This window comes from Schistocerca cancellata, chromosome 3 (assembly GCF_023864275.1).
Source record: "Schistocerca cancellata isolate TAMUIC-IGC-003103 chromosome 3, iqSchCanc2.1, whole genome shotgun sequence".
Lineage (NCBI taxonomy): Eukaryota > Metazoa > Arthropoda > Insecta > Orthoptera > Acrididae > Schistocerca > Schistocerca cancellata.
Window position 1 is genome coordinate 149,608,314 of NC_064628.1, and position 23,851 is coordinate 149,632,164.

The 23,851-nt window shown below is 41.8% G+C and overlaps 1 protein-coding gene across 2 annotated transcripts in view; it reads left to right on the forward strand.

Moving 5' to 3' along the window:
• Positions 1–23,851, forward strand: part of LOC126174770 (receptor-type guanylate cyclase gcy-19) — a 492,286-nt gene that overhangs the window by 438,990 nt on the left and 29,445 nt on the right. For both annotated transcript variants that reach the window (XM_049921109.1, XM_049921111.1), the window contains exon 12: positions 3,316–3,407. In XM_049921109.1, coding sequence (XP_049777066.1) covers positions 3,316–3,407 — 92 coding nt within the window. The remainder of the gene's footprint in view (positions 1–3,315; positions 3,408–23,851) is intronic.

A 23,851-nucleotide genomic window follows, 5' to 3' on the forward strand; every position in this document is an offset into this window, starting at 1 on the left:
TTGTTGTTGTTTTTCTAACAGTGCCAATTACTGCTGGTGATACTCCTCTTGCTGCTTAAAAAGTTGCGAGAACACCAGATTAGTCATGGAGCCGTTGCAGATTCTATTCAGCAAAACAGGACCCAGGTCACGTCTTCGTGGCATTACACTGTGACAGTCATAAAGATCCTGTAATGTAATGATAATAATCTTTTCATATGTCCAAAGTACTGATGACCGCTATCTTTTAAACATATTTGCTCTGCAGTTTACTTTCTGTCACATGCTGTGACTTTGCATGCTGGACATGAGACAGATTCATTGACATTGAATGAGTATTGCTCACTGCTACTTCACCACAGTCTGGCGGAAAGTGTGAATACATGGATAAATTATCCTGTGTTGTCTAGACACTAGGAGCACCCATGCACCATCATAATTATCTGTTCTTAAAATTAACAGCGACTGGTTGAAAAGTCTGCAAATTTCAGCACTATGTGGACTGATTTAGGCCACACTAATTGATGTAAGTTTCAACTAGAGTTTATTACACTTCACTCGAAGGCAGAGTGATCTTTTGAAACTAGGCAACACAGACTTGATAGAAGGTGGTACATGATTAACTACTAATGATTGATTGTGCTGAATGCTGAAGTTCATACACAATTCAGTTAAACTGAATTGTACATTAATTTACAGAAATTAAAAAAATACAGAATCTCATTTTAGTCACCAAAATATATTTATGGTTCATAGGAGATAATCAGTATTCAGCATAAGATGTGATTTTTACTAAGCTGCATGCAAGACTACCACAAAAAAGTCTGTAAGTACCTGAGAACTTCAAAGAGCACCAACAGCACTATCGTACGCGGTTGAGCCACCACTCAAACCACTGCATAACATTGACTTGCCACTACCAAATCTTAGCTTTCTCTTCATACACTGTACCATATCCTTGGCTTGTGGTGTCACAAATCTATGTCAATATTCATATATCAGCACAACAAAAATGATTTAAATAAAATATCTTTCAGCAGAGATATAAGCAGCATTGTATATGTGCTATCAAGACAAGAAATTGCAACACAACGCAGATTGGATTTAACGTTATTCATAATTGTGCAAATTGATCTTAAAAAAGAAACATGCGTAAATCAATTGATGTCTACGTACGTGTAGTGTCATTGTTATAGGAAATTGTCTCCACTAACTACTGGAGAATTCAGACTGGTATTATCTCTCGCAATTCACCCATAATTCACATAATTAGTCTTTATCTTATTATTTATCACTGTTTCTATATAAATGAGAACATATAACGATCCCATAGTTCTTCTAATCTTACATGCTGTTGAGTGTTGATATGTTTCTTCTACTGGTTGAATACAAACTAACTATTTACATAATTATAATACTTCAAGATATTTTGGCCTATAGTATTGCAGTTGTAACTGAACTGATAGCTTTTATCACCAGTTATCCATTGTGAATACCTTTTACTATAATTGTTATATTCATAAGTGATCATCAAAACTTTTTATTTCTGTTCTTTCTCTAAGCTGATTTACTTGCTTGCTGTGTATCATACAAGTAATGTATTTTTACCACATCTCTCTGTTGATATTGCTCATTGTATTCTGCCATATTAATCATGTTCAAGAAGGAAGCCATTTTCCTCTTCTGAGCTTCTGATTCCAGGTGGATTTTCCTCTACATCACACCTATTGTCGAACATGGTTCTTGTGTTTAACAGTTCCCACCATCTACAGTCCACGTGTGATCTTGCTCCACCTTCCCAGGTCGCTAGAATTTAGCATAAGTTTGGCTGTGCTGAGGCTTGGCCAGATTAAATCTGTGATCTATGTAACTTCTCATTCATGGAATGAGTCTGTCACGTTGCAATGTACAGTAATTCAATAACTGTTTTTAACTTTTGTGTCACACCATTGCAAGTAAAATATCAAACAGTCTGTAAGTGGATGTTGGTTGTTACATAGTGTGGCCACTGTTCTGGGATATAATAGGAATGCTGATCTGAAGCAAAAACCTTCATATAGGCATATGCCCCATTCCGAATAGTTTCCAAAACAGAACGTCTAATGTACATTTATTTTTGGGATAGAGGCACGCACACATTTGTATTATCCACCCAACTTCTTATTCTAGCTCAACATATCTTATTGCTTACCTCTTTACGCAGGAAGTCCTGAAAATGCCACTGTCCATGGTGTGGTGAAATAGCCAGAAGGATTGAGAGTTCATTAAAGAGAAGCATCGTTTAATTGAGTTTGTACACACACTGACTGAAATGCCACACATCTTCACTAATGAAGAATAAGCAGATATTGTGTCTATTTATGACTTATGTGATGAGAGAGATCTTACTGCTGTCAAAGAATACCAGTGTAAACCTCACAATGTATTGAATAATACACAAAATACATAAAAATGTAAATTGAATGTGTTCTTCCTCAGAAACCATTTTGAATTAGGCAAATTATGTCTGCATGAATTTTTTCTCTTCACATGATCGTTCCTATTACTTCCTTGAATATTGACCTCTCCTCCTGGGATACCATCTACATGTGATGTGACGCCTCTTGCTTGCTACTGTGATGAAACACACAGTGCCTTCAGAAATATTATTATTTTTCAATTTTTGGTTTACTTGCACACTGGCATCTTTCTTTATGTTAAAGAACTGTTGGCTGAAAAAGACTTAGCATACCAGAAACCAGTTTTTAGAGTAGCTTTGCATAGAATTCTAATTTGTTTACTTTTACATCAAAATTGAACTTAAACTTGCTGTAGCCTGTATAACAATGTATTGGTCACATCTCAGGATAACTGAGTAATAATGCCCCTGATGTATTAACACTAAGCAGATAAACAGATCAGGATTATGCAACACTTAAAATATTCAGTGGCCAATTAACACCTATTTGAAATCTCCAAGCACACTGATGTTACAAAATAATTTCTGATGATAGCATGTTTCACATGTAATTGATAGATCTAATAAAAATATCGCTTATCATACCTTTTTTCTGATTTTCCAAAATACTTAATGTCTAACTTTAATATTTATTCTTACTGTGAAATAGCTCACAGCAAATCACATTTATATGCAATGATTTTTCAAATCTGTTGCATTTATGCTATTGTTTGGACTGGAATTTATGAATCGAAATGACATTTACATACGATAAATTTAGTTTTATGAAAGTTAATATAGATTCTGAACATAAATCTTACTTTTCCACGCCTTCCAAATGTAATGCGCTTTTCATAAGAAAACTGTTTTGTTTGAAGAAGTATTTATTTTGTTGACAGCAATGAGAATCCACATCAGTCTTGAAATGAAGCAGGCCCTGGATGCTGTTGGAGGTTTCCGCACAGAGCACAGAGGACTTGTCGATGTCAAGGTACAGAATTACTAAAAACATTTTTTTTATCTTGAGATACTAGATCAGACTACTTGTAGTTTCCACAATCATATTTGTTCTATCGCCTCAGGTGCACTTTCTATGGTATTTCAGGAGGTATTTGCAATTTCGCTTTTGCAACGTGTAGCTGGATTCAGCCCAAATCAATATGGCTCCTCACATCTTTCATGCAACACACAGTATTGATGGAAAGCATCGGTTAAGTGGAATTTTTCATCTCCATCCAACAGAGCTATCCCTGATTAGCCTAGTGCGATATTCACTTTATTGATGTGTGTTAACAAGGATAGTAAACCACAAAGAATAACCAGTACTCCAGCAGTGACAGCACTGCCCTGGCCAATGCTCATTGCTACTGCCATGCACAAGTGCTGCTCAGTCGCTGCTGGTGTACTGATTATTCTTCATATTTTACTCTTCCTGTAAATACATATCGATAAAACGAATAATGCATCAGACTACTTTTGGAATGCTCTATCAAAAGTGCTCATAAAATTACAATCTAAAAATTTTGTTTCCAATGCAAAACAAACCAACACTTTCTGTCGACACTGGGTGTCATATAGGAGAACTGATGAGCAGGATTTGTTTGTCTGACTCCAGCTACATGTTGTAAAAACGAAATCACAAATATCTGCCAAAACATCAGAGAAAATGTGCCTGATGACCCATATGAGGGGCAGCCAGTATAATTTCAGTTGATCTGGTGGTGTTTCAGTATATACAAGATGTTAAAAAAAAATCACATATTCTGTAGTTTGGCAGTGTTGGTCAAAACTAGATGGAATGTTCCTTTAATTATATGTCCAGAAACCAACACATGTTGAGATACAGGCCATTACAGATCCACATTTTGCAGCCTGCATTTTATTTACAGATGAGGCAGCATTCACAAGAGATGGCATATAAATTATCACAATATTCATATGTGGGCAGATTAAAATGCTCGAAGGATCATGTAAGTGAGGCATCAGGATCACTTCAGTATCAATTTATGGGTACTGACAAGTGACACTTGTAAGGTCATGAACTTTACCAAACATACTCACAGGTGCTACATACCACTGATCTCTGAAAGGTGAATTACCAGCACTGATGGAGAAGGTTACCCATGCACAAAGACAGTGACTGTGTTTCATGCACAACTGGCACCATTACATTTTATATGGATTTTGTGATACTCCCTCACTGCAACATTTCTTGGACAATGGATTGATCAAGTAGATTCAGTAGTATGGTGCTTCCTTTCACCAGACCTCAATCCATTGGAATTCTGGGTGTGGAGGCAGTATAAGGCATTGTTGTATGTCCTTAGTTACTTACTTAGTTCCTGTCGTTCCCTCTGGAACATAGGACTGTGATGAAATCCTTCCACCTGGTACGATTTCTAGCAAGTCTCTTCACTTCACTCCAGGTTTTCCCATCCTCTGCAGCTTCTCCCTTGATCGTCCTCTGTCTGTTTGGGACGACCACGTTTTCTAACTCCTTAAGGGTTCCAATCCAATGCCACCCTTTCAACAGCTCCATCTGGTTTCCTCAATGTATGCCCAATCCAGGTCCATTTTCTTTCCTTGATTTGTGTATTAACTGGTTGCTGATTTGTCTCCCTCCAAAGATCTTCATTTTCATTATATCTGGCCATCTCACATTTAAAATACACTGGAGACAGCGGTTGATAAAAACTTGGAGCTGGTTTTCAATGTGGTTAGTCACCTTCCAAGTTTACAACCATACAACAGAACAGCCTTCACATTGCTGTTGAAAAGCTGGATTTTGGTCTTCTTTGAGATGTTCCAGTTTCTCCAGACAGGATACAGTTGTACAAACGCACCATTTGCTTTGCGGATGCGACTACGGATGTACTCCTCAGTGCCTCTTGTAGTCGTGACTATACTTCCGAGATAGTGGGAAGATTGGACCTGTTCTACATCCTCTCCATTAATGGCCAGCCTATTCGTGATGGTCAAATTTATTCGCATTTCTTTGGCTTTGCGAACATTTATCTTGAAGCCTGCAACTTCTGCCTCTCTCTGTAACCTGTCCAGTTTCCCTTCGATGTCTCGATATCGTTGTGCCATTAAGCAGTTGTCATCTGTGAAATCTAGATCTTCGAGCCTATCTTGCATCCCCCATTGCACACCTCTCTTCTGTCCCCCTAACACTCTCTTCATCACATGGTACAACAACAAAAGAAATAGTGTTGGCGAAAGAATACACCCTTAACATTCTCCTGCATTAACTTGGAGAGGCTCTGTTAGTTCTCCATTATGTAGTACTTGGCATTCACAGTCTTCATACATTTCCTTGATGATGTTAATAATCTTCATTGGAATGCCATATTTTGCAAGAGTATCCCACATGACTCTTTGACTGACAGAGTTGAATGCCTTTTCAAAGTCAATGAAGGTAAGGTAGAGGGTGTGTTGCCACTGCGCACTTTGTTCCAGAATATTTCTAAGAGTATTGATAAGGTCCACACAGCTTCGATGTTTTCTAAAACCCACCTGCTCTCTCCTCAGTTGTGTAATCCTTAATGCAGTTTAAAATGATCCTCGAAAGTACCTTACTCACTACTGACAATAGGGTAATGCCCCACCAGTTGTTGCACTTAGTAACATCTCCTTTTTTTTGGGGGGTATTTTGACGATAATACCTCGTTACCAGTCTGTTGGCAGTTTCTCCTCTCTCCATATCTTCTCTAAGAGGATGTACAATAACTCAACAATCGTGTTGAAGTCTGTTTAGAGCATCTCAGGTGCTATATTATCTAGTCCTGGTGTCTTCCCATTCTTGATCTGCTGCAGTGCTATCCGAATTTCTGCTTTTGTGGGTGCATTTACACTAATGCTGGGACTAGGATCATCGTATTCCATTTGTTCTTGTTCTCCTATCTCAACACCAATGTTTATATTCAGAACTTCATTAAAGTGTTCCATCGACCTATGTGATTGTTCTTCATGTGTAGTTAGTATCTCCCATTTCTTATTCTTTACTGGTCACTGCCTGTTCTGCTCTGTCAGTCTGTTCATCTATACACATTCTGTGGTTTCTTCTCACACTCCTTTTCACTTCCTTATCTGCTGCTCTTTAATCAGCTTGTGCCTGTACTTTTTGTTGCCTGGTCCTGCTCTGATTTACTCTTCCCTTGGCGCCCTTTCTATGGGTCATTTTCCTCCAGGTATGCTCAAACATCCAATCTCTCCGCAGGTGATTTTTAAAGCCAAGTTATGTCTCACTCACTTGCACAAAAGTATTCTTAACTTCTGTCAACATTTCCTCCAAGTCCTTATCCTCAGCCATCTCCAGTTCCAGCGCCTGGAATCTATTCCAGAGCTCCAGCTGGAACCCCTCATCTGTCTGTGGATCTTTCAGTTTACCTACATCGAATCTTCTATTCCTTGGCTTGAATTTCTTTCTGGAAGCCACAATCTTCATTCAGTAAACATTCAGTAAACAAGATCATGGTCGCTACTTGCAACTGCTCCTCTTCCATTCCACACATCTTCCAGGCTCCTCCTGAACATCCTGGATACCACGATGTGATCAATTTGATTTTCTCTAATATGATCTGGGGATCTCCATGTTATCTTATGGCATCTCTGATGAGAAAACAAGGTCCCTCCTGTTACAAGGTCATGGCTTGCACAGAAGTAAGTAAATCTTTCCCCATTATCATTCATTTCATCCAACCCATGTGCCCCCATTATCTGTTCCAAACCCTCATTCTTATCTCCCAGCTTGGCATTTATATCTCCCGTAACAATGAGGATATCTTTCTTGCTCACATTCCTTACAGTCTCTCATAGCAGGTAATAGAACACCTCCTTCTTCTCAATCTCTGATGTCTCTGCGGGGGCATAGCATTGGATGAGCATCATGTTTCGGATCTTCATCTTAAATCTGGCAGTCATGATCCTACTGGACACAGGTCTCCATTCTAGAAGGCTCTTCTTTGCTGCCTTGGTCAACAATAGCCCCACTCCAGCCCAGTGTTCCTCTTCACATCTTGAATATAAAAACGTAATTCTGTCCAATGTCTGCATTTCACCAAAGTCTGGCCACCTCACTTTACTCAATCCCAGGATATCAAGCTTGTAGTTATTCATTTCCCTTGTCACTTGTTTCAGCTTGCTACTTTCCCTCAAGGTTCGTATATTCCAAAAGCCAGTTTTTGTTTCCTTTTTCATGCCCTAGGTTATTACCAGTTTATCCATCTGGTTTTGTATTCTCGTCCCAGTTTCAGTAATCAGGTTATTTAAGAAGGGTGGGTGATCGGACCACCGCTTCCGATTGCCTTGGTGGGGCTGCTACCTTGCACTGACGAATGCAAGATGTTTTTTTTTATTTCCCTACCAACAACAATACTCTAGTGTTCCATTTTTTTCTTTTCAAAGTTTGCAGTAGTGCAGGTCTTTTGGTCTTTTATTAGCACAAACTTGTGCTTCAGGACTGCTGTGCAGTATCACCCAAAGTACATTAATGATTCAGTTGATCTCTCTCCTTCACATAGGAATACCATCATGAACTCCACAAGTCTTTTGACAAGCTACTCATGCATGGACTGCAATACAGACTACTTCGACTTCATACCTGGTATCCTACAAGCAATGGAGAATTCAATACCAATTATTTTGGCTTAATATGTGGTGCAAGGCATTCAAATAATTGTGAAGGATTCAGCATGGACAAAAGTAGTGCCTCAGTAACTTTTCTGATTGGTCGACTATCTGCACAACAATGAAATACCTGGGTTATAGCTTACTGGTTGGTATTTTAACACTTTCTTAGCTGTACAACTTTCATCAGCGATTCAGCTGTCCTTATTGTTCAGGTCAAGTGACAAGTTGTGTAATGTAATTACTATCAAATTGAAATGAGGTTGTCTTCATACCTGTACACGTCAATCCTCTTGATACAATTTGAAACGAGACTTGTCCAACCAGACAACATGTTTCCAGTCATCAACAGTCCAATGTCGGTGTTGATGGGCCATACAGGCACAAAGCTTTGTGTCGTACAGTCATCAATGCTACACGAGTGGGCCTTTCACTCTGAAAGCCCATATCGCTGATGTTTTATTGAATGATTCATATGCTGATGCTTGATGACAGCCCAGCATTAAAATCTGCAGAAATTTGCAGAGGGGTTGCACTTCCATCACTTTGAACAATTACCTTCAGTCATCAATGGTCCCATTCTTGCAGGATCTTTTTCCAGCTGCTGCGATGTCGGAGATTTGATGTTTCTCGCAGTGTCGTATTCTGCCTGTTTACAAATCTCTGCATTTGAATATGCATGCCTATACCAGTTTCTTTGGCAAGAAACCCTTACTCCACATGGCAAATAGTCATTTAATGTTATTTTCAGGATGTACAGCACAAAATCAGTTTAACTAACATTTTTCTGTGTACAACACAGTAGAAATGATGGATCATTAGATGATTGCTAATATTACTTCTTCAGTTCTCAATGTGTGGACCATGGGAAACACAGGAGAGGCAAAGGAAATGTGAATGCACTCCACTCCAGTAGTTTGGACGCTTAGCTTGTATGATCATATAATACCATAAACAGCAGCAGAGATCCTCATATTATGACTACCACAGGGTTAGTCATACACTAAAAAGGGAGTCAAAGCCAAACATCAGGTATTTGAATGAACAGCACAGGCTGGAAAAACATCAAGATTTGTGATTCTAATCTGCAAACCATTTGTGAACTTAGAATCAAATGTACTGGGGTGCAAACTTACGAAAGGAAAGTTCACATATCAGAGTGAGCAGCACCTAATGACACAAGCAGCAGAGCAATGCTTACCATCAACTATTTAGGGTTGCCTTTGTGACAGTGTGGATGACCATCTGGACCCACAACATTCCAAGTTCATCTATGGTCATCAGAAGCCTCCTCAGATCTCAAAGTCTTGCACCTGTAGCCCTCATGCCCGATCCTGAAGTCCTTCCTCTGCTGAAACTAAAAACCAAATACCCTTTTCCACATACTGTGTGAGTTCTACTTTGGCTCTTGCCTATGAAGCACATGTATTTGTTTGCTGGCCAATGGCAAACCGAGAACAACTGCTGCATCAATTGTATGTCTGAAAATTTGTCATTTGTCACCCCTCCCAATTGATTTCCAGTGTCCATCTAATAGGATGAAGAGAAGCAGAAATCCTGACCTCCGCTCCTGAAAAACAAAAATAGAAAATTACCAGGTAACACCAGAAAGAGAAAGATGATACTGAATGGCAGAAAGAGCTGTTGCTTGTGACACTCAAAGTATGGTGCCAACTTGGCATGCCAATTCTGTCTTCTCTTAGAAAAATACAGTGCTTCAGAGCTATAAAGAGAGCCTCTCCAACCATTATTTGAGTAGAGATGAATGCAGGTGCCTATTTGTGTAAAAATTATTCGTTTGACCGTTTCCTCTCATTACGACAGTGGATGACTCTGTATGGAATGCTCTCATTATTGTGGGACTCAGAGCATGCTCAAATACAGTCTTGTGGTTCATCAAAGCATTGCCAAATCATCCTCTGCTACGAAGACCTACACAGTTTGATGCAGTTAGTGGCTATTGTCACAGGAAGTGTCCCATGGAGCACTGTGCCCATCATCGCTTACAGAGCATTCAGTGTTGCCTGAAACATGTCTCCTGTGACTGGTGCCCCCCCCCCTCCCCCCTTCACAAGGAACTCAATACAACCGGAAATTAACATCTATAGAGTTTACAAGTTGTAAACCAATTACTAAACTTAACAAGATCCGCTCATATTCTGTTTAGACAAGGAACTCAACCTACATGTGAGATCAGAAGATAGAGAAAGCAGAATCTCTTGCAATGATCTTCTACAAGCACTTCTGATAACCTTCTCACCCCATTAGAGATGGTTGTAATCAACCAAATCATGTAAATAGACATTTGTCTCAATGCAGTTATCCATCTAGCAATTGCAGTAGGACCTTACAACATGTGGAAACAGTATATCACTTCAGGCATCAGTTTTGTCTGAAAAACAACCCTCGTCGGGTGACTTTCTGATTCTCCAGGGTGGTTGTCTTTGGAAATTCTGGGACATCCCTATCTTTAGCAACAACGACTGGGATGTTACCCATTCTGAGGATTTCCTCTGCCAGATTCCTTGATATACAGTCAGTGACAGAGCAATCCTAATTGCAGAAACAAGCTTGATTAGCTTCATCAATATGATGTTCCATTGTTCTGCTGTCCATAATACCTCGTTATATGTGCAAGAAGTTCTAACCAAGGATAATTTTACAGCTCCATTTCAGATGTAAATTCACATTTTCCATTTGGTGCAATAAACTTCTTCAGATGGCAGCCACATGAATCTACCATCATATAAATGGAAGTCCAGTAACTCTTGAAAGGTCGATCGTGAATTGCAATGTACAAAGGATTTTCTAGCATGTTGGAAATTACTGTCCAACAAGGATTTCCATCTGCAGCTGTCTCACCTCTGTAAACCTTCACCTCATTAAGTTTTTCCAGTTGCAACAGCTTTACAGTTGAGTAGAACTTATTCATAGTGACAAGGAATATCTGCTGCTGGTTCAGTGGGGTTGTTGTTCATGACATAATGACAGATTGTGTCTCATAGTTAGGCTGCATTAATTTCCAATTGTCTGGTGCACATAGAATTTATATAATGGTTGATGTCTTGTGGCATAGCACTTGCACAACAATTTTTTTCTCCTCTCTCATTAGTAACTTAAGATATGCTCACTGTGTTGACAGTGAAACGCAACAAGGTGGGTGACAAATTCTTCAATGCAGGTAGCGTAACAGTAGGTATTGGTACCACAGATTGACACAGTACTTCAGAAATAAACACTCCCTCAAATCACCTTGGTTCGATATTCATTGCCAATGGAGGGGCCTTTATGATCTTTTCTTACTAATTATAATAGGAGGAGTAAAAACTTATAATTATCTCCCATACCTGCCATAGCTGCAACATTCATAAATTTTCAAGCTACTGTTTAATAGTATGTTAGCTGGACGTTGTGGCACCATTTAATAGAATCGTCATTTGTGACCATGTCATTCAGCAATGCTGCACTAGTGTCAGTATTAGTCAAGGGAAAGGGAAATTTTATCAAAATGCAATGAAGGCACAGTTGGGCAATGAAATCTGGGGTTGCTGGCAGAGTATGGTAACAGTCAACAGCCAGCAGGCCAGGCAAGGTAAACATGGCGCTCATGGGTGCGGAGCTGCGATGGTGGTATTGCATGTATGATTTGTTTTTAGTGGAGCATCAATGAGGCAGGAAACTGCAGTGTTGCTTTAACTTATTGCCATGTATGAGGCAGGGCACTAGGCCAGGGCCAAGAGTGACGATTTGTAAATGGCTGATGTGGGGAAATTTATCGCTGCCATAGTTTCTGTCGCTCTCTGACACTACATCAGAAGTGAGGGAGAAACCAATATAAATAGCCGGGCAATTTTAGCTTAGGAAGAGAGTGCCAGGTCAGCTGAGAGTCGGGACAGACGTGTGCTGGTCTTCACTTATAGGGGCCAGTCTGGCAGCAATGTTATAAGTATTCTGCATAAACTTGTATTCTGTTTTCTACATACTTGTTTGGGCTATATCCCACCTCCGGTGACACAACACGGGGTGGGACGGAATGGCAGCCTGGAACTCGGAGATCGCACGGCCTGTCTGAAAGTGGGCAGTGACAGAGGTCTGCAGCGGGTTCAGGAGGGGCTCGGTTACACTCAAATCTACGGGCCACATTCGCTTCCCACCAGGCGTACCAGGGCCCAGGCAAGGCACACGCTGCAGGAGGCACAACAGCTCTGCAACAGCGCCAGAGATGGTGGCGGGTGTTGTCATCCAGCAAGCACCACTAGCAGCAAGTTGTGGCACAGCGTCCAGGAGGGTGTGGGTTTGAGTCCAGTCCTGTCCTGGGAGCAGTGGTGGCCCAAGGGCCACAGGGACTACTACACCCACCTTCATCCCATGGCCAGACAGAGCAGGCCAAATGGGGAAGAGGGCAGCGAGGACCAGGGACTGTAGCGGTCTCCAGAATCGCGGGCAGCAGCACGGCGCTAGTCACAACGTATCGACTGGTGCTGACAGCGAGAGCATGGCCAACTACCAGCAGGACGGCCTTGATGATGGTAGCGTCGGCATACCAGGAGTCTGCTGAAGCAGTTGGACTCACAGGACAGCACGTGGACGGCACGCCAACACTACACTTCACTCATCGAGTACTGTAAATTATTGGAATAAACAGATGTTACTGAATACCACTATATCACTATGCACTGCCCCTTGATGCTCTTGAACTTGCTCAGCCTCCTGACAAAATACAGCTTGGTGGGTCCTGGCTTCAGCTCTGCCAACTGGAGGCTCGGGTTCAGCCCCCAAGTCTGCAACAGGGTGTCAGAAGTGGTGCCGGTTACAATGCTGGTACTGGATTTCCACTCCCACATCTTATGTTGAACAAGTAGTGTTGAGGTGTGTCTGTGTAGAGGGGTAGTTGAGGTGTTTGGTTGAGTTCATGACAGGTGGTCGTGCACTTCTTGTTACGTCTTGTCATTTGGGAGGTGTTCATCCATACCAGTATAGGGAGGAAAGCAGGACTGTTCACCTGCACATGAGAACGATGTGGAGGGGTGAGTGACGTTTGATTTATGGTTTGTGTGTCATTCTTTTGTTAATTAGGATGGACTTTTTAAAAGTGTCTTTTGTAAAGCCAGAGGGTCATATAGATTTATCTGGATTCAGGGGAAATGGGGGACATCATAACATAGCGCCTAAGCGATGTAATTTTTGTAATCTGTCAGGCCACGGATTACCGTGTACAAAGTGGGTGCCAAAGAATTGTTTTATTTATAAGAGATTTGGTCATTTGGCATGCAATTATTCAGAACGTAGATGGGGGATGACTTGCCACAAAAACTAAGTTTCAGGAGTAGCGGAGTGAAATTAATGGCGGCAGTGGAGCTAGCAAGAAAGGTGGAAACATGGCAAGCAGCAGAGGCTGCAGCAGTGACTACAGTGGAAGCTGTAGCCACTCTAACAGCGCAAATTTGGGTATTGTCAGAGGTGAGGATAAGTGACAAAGAAAAATATTAAGAATTAGCAGGTAGATTTGAGGCACTGCAAGTAGAGGAAGGGACATCAGGTGAAAGTAAATTACAGATCGTGGAGTGTCACAGACAGTTTGACCCAGCAATCGCGGCATTGATTAACCCCTTTCTGGGTAAAGCAATGGAGATATGTTGGTATTCCTTACTGACATTATCACAATGGCTGAGGCCAATGGGTGGTCGGATTTTGTAATGTTGAGAGTGGTGAAGTTATGCTTAAATGGGGAGGCCAGGTCATACATATTGTACCATGAAACGTTGAACAATGTAGGAACGTTTTCAGAGCTTGAGGCTGGTTATGCCAGAGAAATGAGAAACAGAATAGTACCAGGTTTTTTTCATGAAAAATTAAGTGCATTATTTATGAGGAGAAATGTGACTGTGGAGGTTTTCTCAGACAGGAATTCGAAAACTGAATGTACAAACGTTCAAACTGTCACAGAAAGGGGAGACTAATAAAGTGCTGTTACAAGAGGCTGAGAACAGAATGTTAGACGTGTTTTTGCGGGGAGTACCGCCGGAGATGTCACATCGGGTGAGAATGGAGAAACCCAGTGATCTTGCGGTGGCTGTAAGGGTTGGCACATACTTAGAGGGGGTAGATTATGTGACGAAGCGAAGGGTGGAGCATAGAGTCCTAGCAGCAGAAATGAAGTGTTTTGATTGTGGCTAGGTAGGGCACATTAGGAGGCAAAGTCAGCATCAGTTGTGGTGTTACTCATGTGGGAAAATGGGACACTGGGCAGTGAACTGCAGGAGTAAAAGTAGGGGCGAACCTCGGCGGTAACAACCGTTAAACAGGAACAGGATTGCTTCAACCATCGGAGGCTGGTCCCAATGAAATTAGGTAATGTGCTTGTGGGTGCACAGACAGAATGCTGCTTATTAGGCTTGGTGAACGGGAGGGAACAAAGGTTTCTCGTCGACACAGGGGCACACATGTCTGTTATTAGTCTGGACCTGGTTAGCAGGAGAAGGCGACGTCACGTGAAGGTGACGCCAGCTAAACTGCGAACGAATTCATTAAAGGTCGATCAGCAGGATAACATACTGGCAGATACAGGGAAGGTAGTTTGGGTTTCGATGAATACAAACTCACCAAAGGAGATGTTCTACATGGTGGAGCCACTCTTGAGTAATGAGGAGTTGGATAATGCACACTGTTTTGTGCGGAGACGTTTAGCTCACGAAAGTTATGTGGAAGAAGATTATAGGGTTCCTGTAAGTGTAGATAACTTCAGCAGAGCGGATTTTAGCTTGTCTAAAGGGTTGTTATTGGCCACATTGGGGGTTTTTGATGAAGATGACATCGATAGGGAGGATTTAGAGGCGAGCCATAAGCAAAATGTCTATGCAGCACAACTAAGGGGGAAAATTACAGCATTTGCAGGGAGACAACAGGGTCGCATTGGAGGAATTGTTATTGACATTCAGCGATTTATTCAGAACAGAGGGTAGGTTACTGGCAACACCGATTATGAAGCATCACATACCAACAGAGGATAATAAACCAGTGTTTAGGAAACCATATAGGATAGCATATCATATGCAACCGCTTCTAGAGGAGTTTATAGAACAACTATGGGATGGAATCATAGAGCATAGTCATAGCCCATATTCAAGCAATGTAGTTCTTGTACCTAAGAAGTCAGTGGATGGTACAAGGAAATATAGGTTTTGTTGTGATTATAGGTTTCTGAATGCGAAAACCATTTCAGGCGCATATTCGATTCCGAATATCAAGGACACATTGGACAATCTGGGACAATGTAAGTATTTTACGATGATGTATTTATGGAGTGGATACCATCAGTTGGAAGTAGCGCCAGAGGATAGGGCAAAGACAGCTTTTACAGTTCCTGGTGGACACTATCAGTATATACGTACGCCGTTTGGGTTGACGAATGCACCGGCATCTTTTCAGCGATTATTAGATGGGGTTTTAATGGGGTTGAAACCAAAGACATGTACGGTTTACCTAGATGACATTATAGTATTTTTGAAGCATATACCAGAACATGCACCACATTTAAAAGAAGTCTTTAGAAGATTGTGGTTGGCATGGTTAACATTAAGTTTAGAAAAATGTAATTTTGCACAGACGCAGGTCAAATATTTAGGTCATGTAATTAGAGAACAAGGGGTTCAAACTGATCCTCGGTTAACAGAAGCAGTTCAAAATTTTCTGACACCACGTACAACGAAGCAATTACAGCCATATATTGGGCTATGTTCACATTATCATAAATTTGTAAAAGATTTTGCTAAAATAGCAAAGCCGTTGACAAAGCTTTTAAAGAAAGGGATTAAATTTCAATGGAGGGAGGAATGTCAGGAAGCTTTCGATGAATTAAAGATGAGATTAGTTTCTGGTCCAGTGTTGGTGTTTCCAAATTTTGAAGAAGACTCCATCTCATCATCTGACTCTTCAAATGGCACAGTAGGATGTGTTCTGGGGCAAATGGTGAATGGACATGAGCATCCTGTGGCGTATTCTTCTACACAGTTAAATATGGCAGAGCAGAGCTATCCCACAACAGAAAAGGAGATGTTGGCTGTAATATATGGAGTAACGTATTTTCGTTGTTACCTTTATGGTAGGAAGTTTAAGGTCATGACGGATCATGCAGCGTTCAGATGATTACTGGGACTCAAGGATCCTTCTAGTTGATTAACACAGTGGACTCTAAAATTAAGTGAATTTGACTTTGAAGTAACTCATAAGCCAGGGAAGAAACACAGGAATGCAGATGCAAGTCGCAAGTTAGACGCATTAGAAGTAATAGGTATGAGTGTAGCAGAATGGCAAAGAGCACAAGCAGAGGATGAGGAGTGCCAGGGTTTTAGAACTCAACCACATTTCATTGTGAAGGGAAATTTGTTGTGTAGAGTAACCAGGTGCAGACCATGGGTAATGGGACCAAAGAGTTTGAGAGAGGAAGTCTTAAGGCAGGCCTAGGATCATGTGCTCTTGGGGCAAGGTGATCGTTGAGCAACGGGAAGACGAGTGACAGAACAATTTTGGTGGTGCACTTGGAGAAGAGATGTGGAACAATAGTAGCAAATTGTGTGCCGTGTGCACAGCAAGCAGATGTGACATGTGCAAGAATTCTATTGCAACGGTTACCAGAGGCTTCAAAACCATTCGAGTTTATTGGGCTAGATATTTGCAAGCCATACAACAAAACACTGGCAGGGAATCGTTATGTTTTAACTATAGTTGATCACTTTTCGCGGTTTCTAGCCATGGTCGCAATACCAGACTAACAGGCAAGTACAGTAGCACAAGCTTTAGTCAATAACTGGTTACTGAAGTTTGAGGCGCATGATACCATAATTACGGATCAGGGAACGAACTTCATATCCAAATTAATGTCACAGTTGTGTCGTCTATTGAGAATTAAAAAATTACGAACCAGTCCATTTCATCCACAAGCAAATGGGAGAACGGAGAAAATGCTAAGCTATTATGTGAATGGAAACCATGATAACTGGGATGTTTATCTTCCATACATGGTATCGAGTTATAACACTAAAATACATTTGAGGGTCGGAATGTCACCATTCAAGGTGGTCTATGAATGAAAGATGCCACTGTCATTTGATGTTCTATGTCCGAATTGGGAGCTAAAGGGGATGCAGTGAGGGAATTTGCACGGACAATATAGGAAGTCTGGAAGAGGGTACAGAAGACCAATACGAAAGTGTTAGAGAGGCGGGAAGAACCGAATAAGCAGTTGGGACTTTACCACACAGGTTAGGTCAATGGGTATTAATCATGAATCCATATACACCTAAGGAAAAGTACCATGGACCATACCAGGTCGTGGAGAGGACTTCACCTGTGAATGTTAAAGTGCAGCTGCCAACAAAAACATCCATTATACATGTGAGTAGAGTAAAGCCTTTTAAAGGAATGGTGGATGGATTACCTCAATTACAAGGAAGTGTCCCAATTGCAGAGACTAGGCAAAGCAAACGGAAGAAGAAGGTCTCAGGGGAAAGACAACAGTGGACGCATAACGTTCTGTATGCATTACGGTTACGGAGGGAGTAAATTATTGTATGTGTAATATTGTATAGCATGTTTACATTTTGTATTTTTGTATCAAGGGATAATTTTCGTTTGTGTGTGCGTGTGTGTCTGTGGGGGGGGGGGGGGGGGGGGGCGTTCTCTCTCTCTTTTTCTAGCATTTTGGTGCATCCCGTAATAGCTGCATTTTTCTTGTTTGTTGTTTTAGTTTTGTCATTGTATGAGGGACACTATTTTTTTTTTTTTCAGAGAATTTTTTAGGGGCAGAGTGAACTATCGGGAATTTCTGAGGATGTCATACGATGTTGTAGTAACTTTTTGTGGAAAAGGGGTGGTACAGGCATGTTTCGTTCCTTTTCTTCACAGGGTCAGAACATATGTGGACGTGCTGGATGATAGCCATGGGGATGCTGATCTGTGGTCACAGCAGTGGAGCCAGATAACAGCAGATAATTATCCCCTTGCAGTCAGGGGTACTGTACTCATGACAGCCAGATATACCGGGTGATCAAAAAGTCAGTATAAATTTGAATAATGTAGACAGAGAGGTACAAATTGACACACATGCTTGGAATGACATAGGGTTTTATCAGAACCAAAAAAATACAAAAGTTCAAAAAATGTCCGACAGATGGCACTTCATCTGATCAGAATAGTAATAATTAGGATAACAAAGTAAGACAAAGCAAAGATGAAGTTCTTTACAGGAAATGCTCAATATGTCCACCATTATTCCTCAACAATTGTTGTAGTCGAGGAATAATGTTGCAAACAGCACTGTAAAGCATGTCCGGAGTTATGGTGAGGCATTGTCGTCGGATGTTGTCTTTCAGCATCCCTAGAGATGTCGGTCGATCACGATACAATTGCGACTTCAGGTAACCCCAAAGCCAATAATTGCAAGGACTGAGGTCTGGGGACCTGGCAGGCTAAGCATGACAGAAGTGGCGGCTGAGCACACGATCATCACCAAACGACACGCGCAAGAGATCTTTCACGTGTCTAGCAATATGGGGTGGAGCGCAATCCTGCATAAACATCATACGTTGCAGCAGGTGATTATCAGCCAAGTTGGGGATGATGCGATTCTGTAACATATCGACGTACCTCTCACCCATCACGGTAGCAGTTTTGCTGTCCAGTGCCATCTGTCGGACTTTTTTTTTGGATTCTAATAAAACCCCATGTCATTCCAAGCATGTGTGTCAATTTTTACTTCTCTATCTACATTATTCCGTGGTTTATTAAGTTTTCAAATTTATATTGACTTTTTGATCACCTGGTATTAGTAACAAGTCATAAGTGGACGCTAAGAACAACAATAGAGGTATGGAAGATCAGGAATGAAGTACGAAAATTACAGGAATCATTCTCGGAATTGTATACCGAGGGGGAAAGGAATCACACATTAAAAGAAGTACAAGGGAATTATCAATAAGTACAGCTGACTTATATTAAACTTAAGGAGCAATTGTCTCGTTTAGTGGATAGTGTGCCACAGGCAGTAACTAGGCACAAGAGGGGATGGATAACTGCAGGGGGGAAGATACTGAAAACAGTGTTTGGTACAGCGGATGACAATGATGTCCGAGCATTGAATCAATTGGTAATGCAGGTGGAGCAAGCGGTCAGTGAGGTGGAGGAACCACAGAGTGGCATGCAACATGCTTGTCAAGCCTAGAAAAGAGTGTCTTGAATAACACCAAGCTCATATAAACCTTAGAGGAGTTGACTCGATATGCGAGAAAGACATGGGAAACTATAAATAGCGATTTACAGATACTGCAGAAACGATTAAACATATAGAATGGTAAGTTGGCTATTGCCAGGTTGCTCAGGGCATTAGCAGACTGATTAAGTGATGCACATACAGAAGTTACGATCGTACTGAAAGCAGTGTATCATGCAGTAAACAGGTATATTAGTCCAGTGCTAGTCTCACCAGACGATCTTTTCAGAGGATTACAATTAGCAAAGAGGCAATTTCCACCAGATATAGAATATGTAGTGCAGGTAACACGGGCCACTATACCAATATTCTTTCATGTATCGTTGGTACAGGTGAGGACTGATGGGGTGCGAGTTTACATCGTTGTCAATTTTACAGTAGTCGGAGTTGAATCACGACATGAGTGTTACACTGTTCATACATACCCAGTGAAATGAAAGGAGATCAGTAAATGGGTGCAGATTAGGCCACGAGACATACTTTTTATTTCAGCGAGCAGAGAAGCTCACGGAGTACTACCATTGTCATAGTTGGAGCATTGTACACAAGGACGAGTGACGATTTGCCCTAATCGACCAGTTTTTTCAGACAGTAGTACATGCGAAGTCGGATGGCTCCGATTGTGAGAAAGAGGTGTTATCAACACATTCCTACTTCCAGAAGGTAGGGACGCATTGGTTATATTCAGTATTTACGCCGACAAGGGTGATGGTCACTTGTTATACCAATCAGAGAGCGGATAAAATAAGGAGGTTGCAACTGCGGGAGAGTGAAATAATTATAAACGGTATGGTTTGTGAGATTGTGGGAGAGAATTTCCGTCTTACAGCATCATGTACGGGTGACACAGCTTTAACTTTGTTACAAGGTACGTTGATTTATGCGGAAGGGGTCCTGGAGATATTACCAGTGCAGAATCTGACATATTTGAACTCCACTTTAAACCTAGAGTTTAATGCACATTATTGCACAGGAAAGTTCTATCACAGTTAATAAAGTATTGGAACATGTTCGAACGTTACAACAGCATCGGAGCAACAGGAAATAACAGTAAGTATTTCAGCCATAGAGTGTGCCATTTTTCTATTTTTCTTGAGTCTTTGTGGACAATGTGGAAACATACACCAGTGGAGGAGGTGCCAACACATCAGTTGCCTCTGGCATGGGTAACCAGCGTAAACAGTGTATAGGCGTAGAGTTAATATTTTGATGTTCTCGTTAGTTTTAGTTTGTAGAATGTAAGTTTTGTGAACAAGGAACGTTTACGCAGACACAGGCTACGTCTGTTTTATCTCAATTCGAGACGAATCTTGTCAAAAGGAAGGAGGTGTGCTGTGCTATTGTCAGTCCTAGTCGAGGGAAAGGGAAATTTTATCAAAATTCAATTAAGGCACGGTTGGGTGATGAAATCTGGGGCCGCTGGTAGAGTGTGGTAACAGTCGACAGCCAGCAGGCCAGGCAAGATAAACATGGCTCTCACGGGTGCAGAGCTGCGATGGAAGTATTGCACACAAGATTTGTTTTGAGTGGAGCAACAATAAGTCAGGAAACTGCAGTGTTGCTTTAACTTATTGCCACGTATGAGGTGGGGCACTAGGCCAGAGCCAAGAGTGGCGATTTGTAAATGGCTGATGTGGGGGAATTTGTCCCTGCCATAGTTTCTGTCTCTCTCTGACACTATGTCAGAAGCGAGGGAGAAACCAATATTAATAGATGGGCAATTTTAGCTTGGGACAGAGTGTGCCAAGTCATTAATGTGTCGGGACAGACCTGTGCTGGACTTCACTTATAGTGGCCAATCTGACAGCAATGTTATAAGTATTCTGCATAAACTTGTATTCTATTTACTTGTTGGGGCTATATCCCACCTCCAGGGACACAACACCGGGGCGGGACAGAATGGCAGCATGGAACTTGGAGATCGCACAGTCTGCCTGAAAGAGAGCAGTGAAAGCGGTCTGTAATGGATCCAGGAGGGGCTCAGTTCCACTTGAGTCTGCGGGCCACATTCACTTCCCACCTGGCATACTGGGTTCTGGGCGAGGCATATGCTGCAGGAGGCACAGCAGCTCTGCAACAGCGCCAAAGACGGAGGCGGGTGTTGCCATCCGGCAAGCACCACTAGTGGCAAGTTGCACCATGGGTGATCAGTACACCCACCTTCATCCCATGGTCAGGCAGAGCATGCCAAACGGGGTGGAGGGCGGCGAGGACCAGGAACCATAGCGGTCTCCGGAATCACGGGCAGCAGCGCAGCGCAAGTCGCAATGCATTGACGGGTGGGGACTGTGAGAGCATGGATGACTTCCAACGGGACAGCTCTGATGATGGCAGCAGCGGCGTCAGCATATCAGGAGTCTGCTGAGCCGGCTGGACTCGCAGGACAGTGCACGGATGGCACTCCAACACTACACTTCACCCATCGAGTACTTTAAATTATTGGAATAAACAAATGTTACCAAATACCGCTGTATCACTCTGCACTGCCCCTTAATACCCTTGAACTTGCTCGGCCTACTGGCAAAATATGGCTCGGTGGATCCTGGCTTCAGCTCTGCCAACTTGGGTCTCAGGTTCGACCCTGTGACCCCGCAACAGCAAGCATGATGGCTTCTGGTGCACTTTTCTATTGCTATGAAACTTTATCAGCTCCTGTCAGATTTAAATTACAAAGGGCGTTCAAAAAGTTTTGCACAGTCGTCTGTAATTTTTTTTATTTTTGCAGGAGGAGAATGAAATTTTTTGTGAACATACTTGAAACATTTAGCTATAAGTTGGTATATAAAAGTATTTTCTTTTATTTAGAGGTGACCCATAATAGAACGTGACACAGATGTCAAGTTGCGACAACAGTCAGTGATGGAGTTCCTCTTCAGGACTGGTGATGACTCTGCCATATAGATTCACAGGAAGTTGCTCTCTGTTTATGGGGAGGACACAGTGGATCGCAGTGGTATCCAGTGGTGGTTGCAGAGGTTTAAAAAAGGTGATATCTCTCTATTGGACAATTCACGATGCGGTAGAACATTGGCGGCAGTGAGTGATGTGAATATGGAGACCATTGATCAAATCATCCAAAATGACAGATGTGTGATGACACGACAGCTTGCTGAAATGACTCATTTGTCATTGGGTAGCGTGGTATCACTGGTACAGTCACTAGGGTACAGAAAAATCTGTGCACGTTGGGTGCCTAGATAATTGTCAGGAGATATGAAAAAGATAAGATAGTATGTGTACGAGGATCTCATGAAGACCTTTACTGAAGAGTGGAAACAGTGTTTTGATGGCGCCATTACCCACAATGAAATATGGTTGTTTTTGTCTGAACCCAAGGGCAAAACCCAATCCATGGAGTGGCGCCATCTGGGTTCCCCTCAGAAGAAGAAACCAAGACTTCCACGAACAGCAGGCCAAAAGGTGATGGCCTCCTTCTTCTGTGATCAGTGTGGTGTTATTTTCATTGACTTTTTGGAACCTGGCTCCACAATTAACCGGGACCCTTTACTGTTTGTCACTGCACAAGCTGTGACATGCCATAAAGACCCACAGACCACAGCTTCAGGGTCAGCTCATCAGACAACACCATGACAATGCCAAACCCCATACAGCCCTTTTGATGCAGGAGAAAATCAGGAAAATTGGTTGGAAAATTGTTCCTCATCCTCCCTACAGTCTGGACTTGGCTTTACCTCTTAGGCCATCTGAAGGCCCACATTTGATAGTGACTAAGACCTTATTTCCTGCGTCAAGCAATGGTGTAAAAGGCAATCCCCAGAATTTTACCAAAGTGCATTTACATCATGGAAAGAACATTGGGCCAGATGTGTCACAGCTGGTGGAGGCTACATTGAGTAGGCTCAATGTTTAGCTAGATGTTCCTCGCCCTGGAGACTTTGAAAGTATTTATGGACTTCTTGCTGAATTCTGTTCTGATCTCTCACCACATCGCCTTCCTCCGATTGTGTTCTTTTACTATCTGTTTGATTCCTCCTTTTGTTGTGTCTGAGAAGATGATACAACAGTGTTTGTTCTCAACTTCATTGATTATTTTGGTTTTACTTTCAGACAATCCTGTTAATACTTCACCAATCACACACTAGGTTTGTATGTCTGCTACACAGAGACATGAATAGTAAGAGTTGAAGGTGTCTTCCTGTTCCCTCCATTTGTAGCTTGAAAAGAATATTAACCACTACTTAAACCTCGGCTTTGGCAGCTTTGCCCACCAGTGCAGTCCTTTGTACACATCTGCCCTACGCCATGAAATTCGTGTCCAAATTCTGACATTCAGCTTCCAAGTCCCTCTTGCACATTTGACTTGCTGCTTTTACATATTGATGTAGGTCATGCAACAGCAAAGATCAGAGAAGGCAAAAGCTGTTATTTCAGAATTTACTTCATTTGTTTTTAATGGCACTGTTGCATAAATTTAGCCCGCCTTCTCACTGATGTATGTTGGTGTAAGTCAATACTGGTGTATTTTTTTGCTTTCCATGTGTTGTGGAAGCCAAGGCTTTCAATGAGTGTCGTTAGTTCTG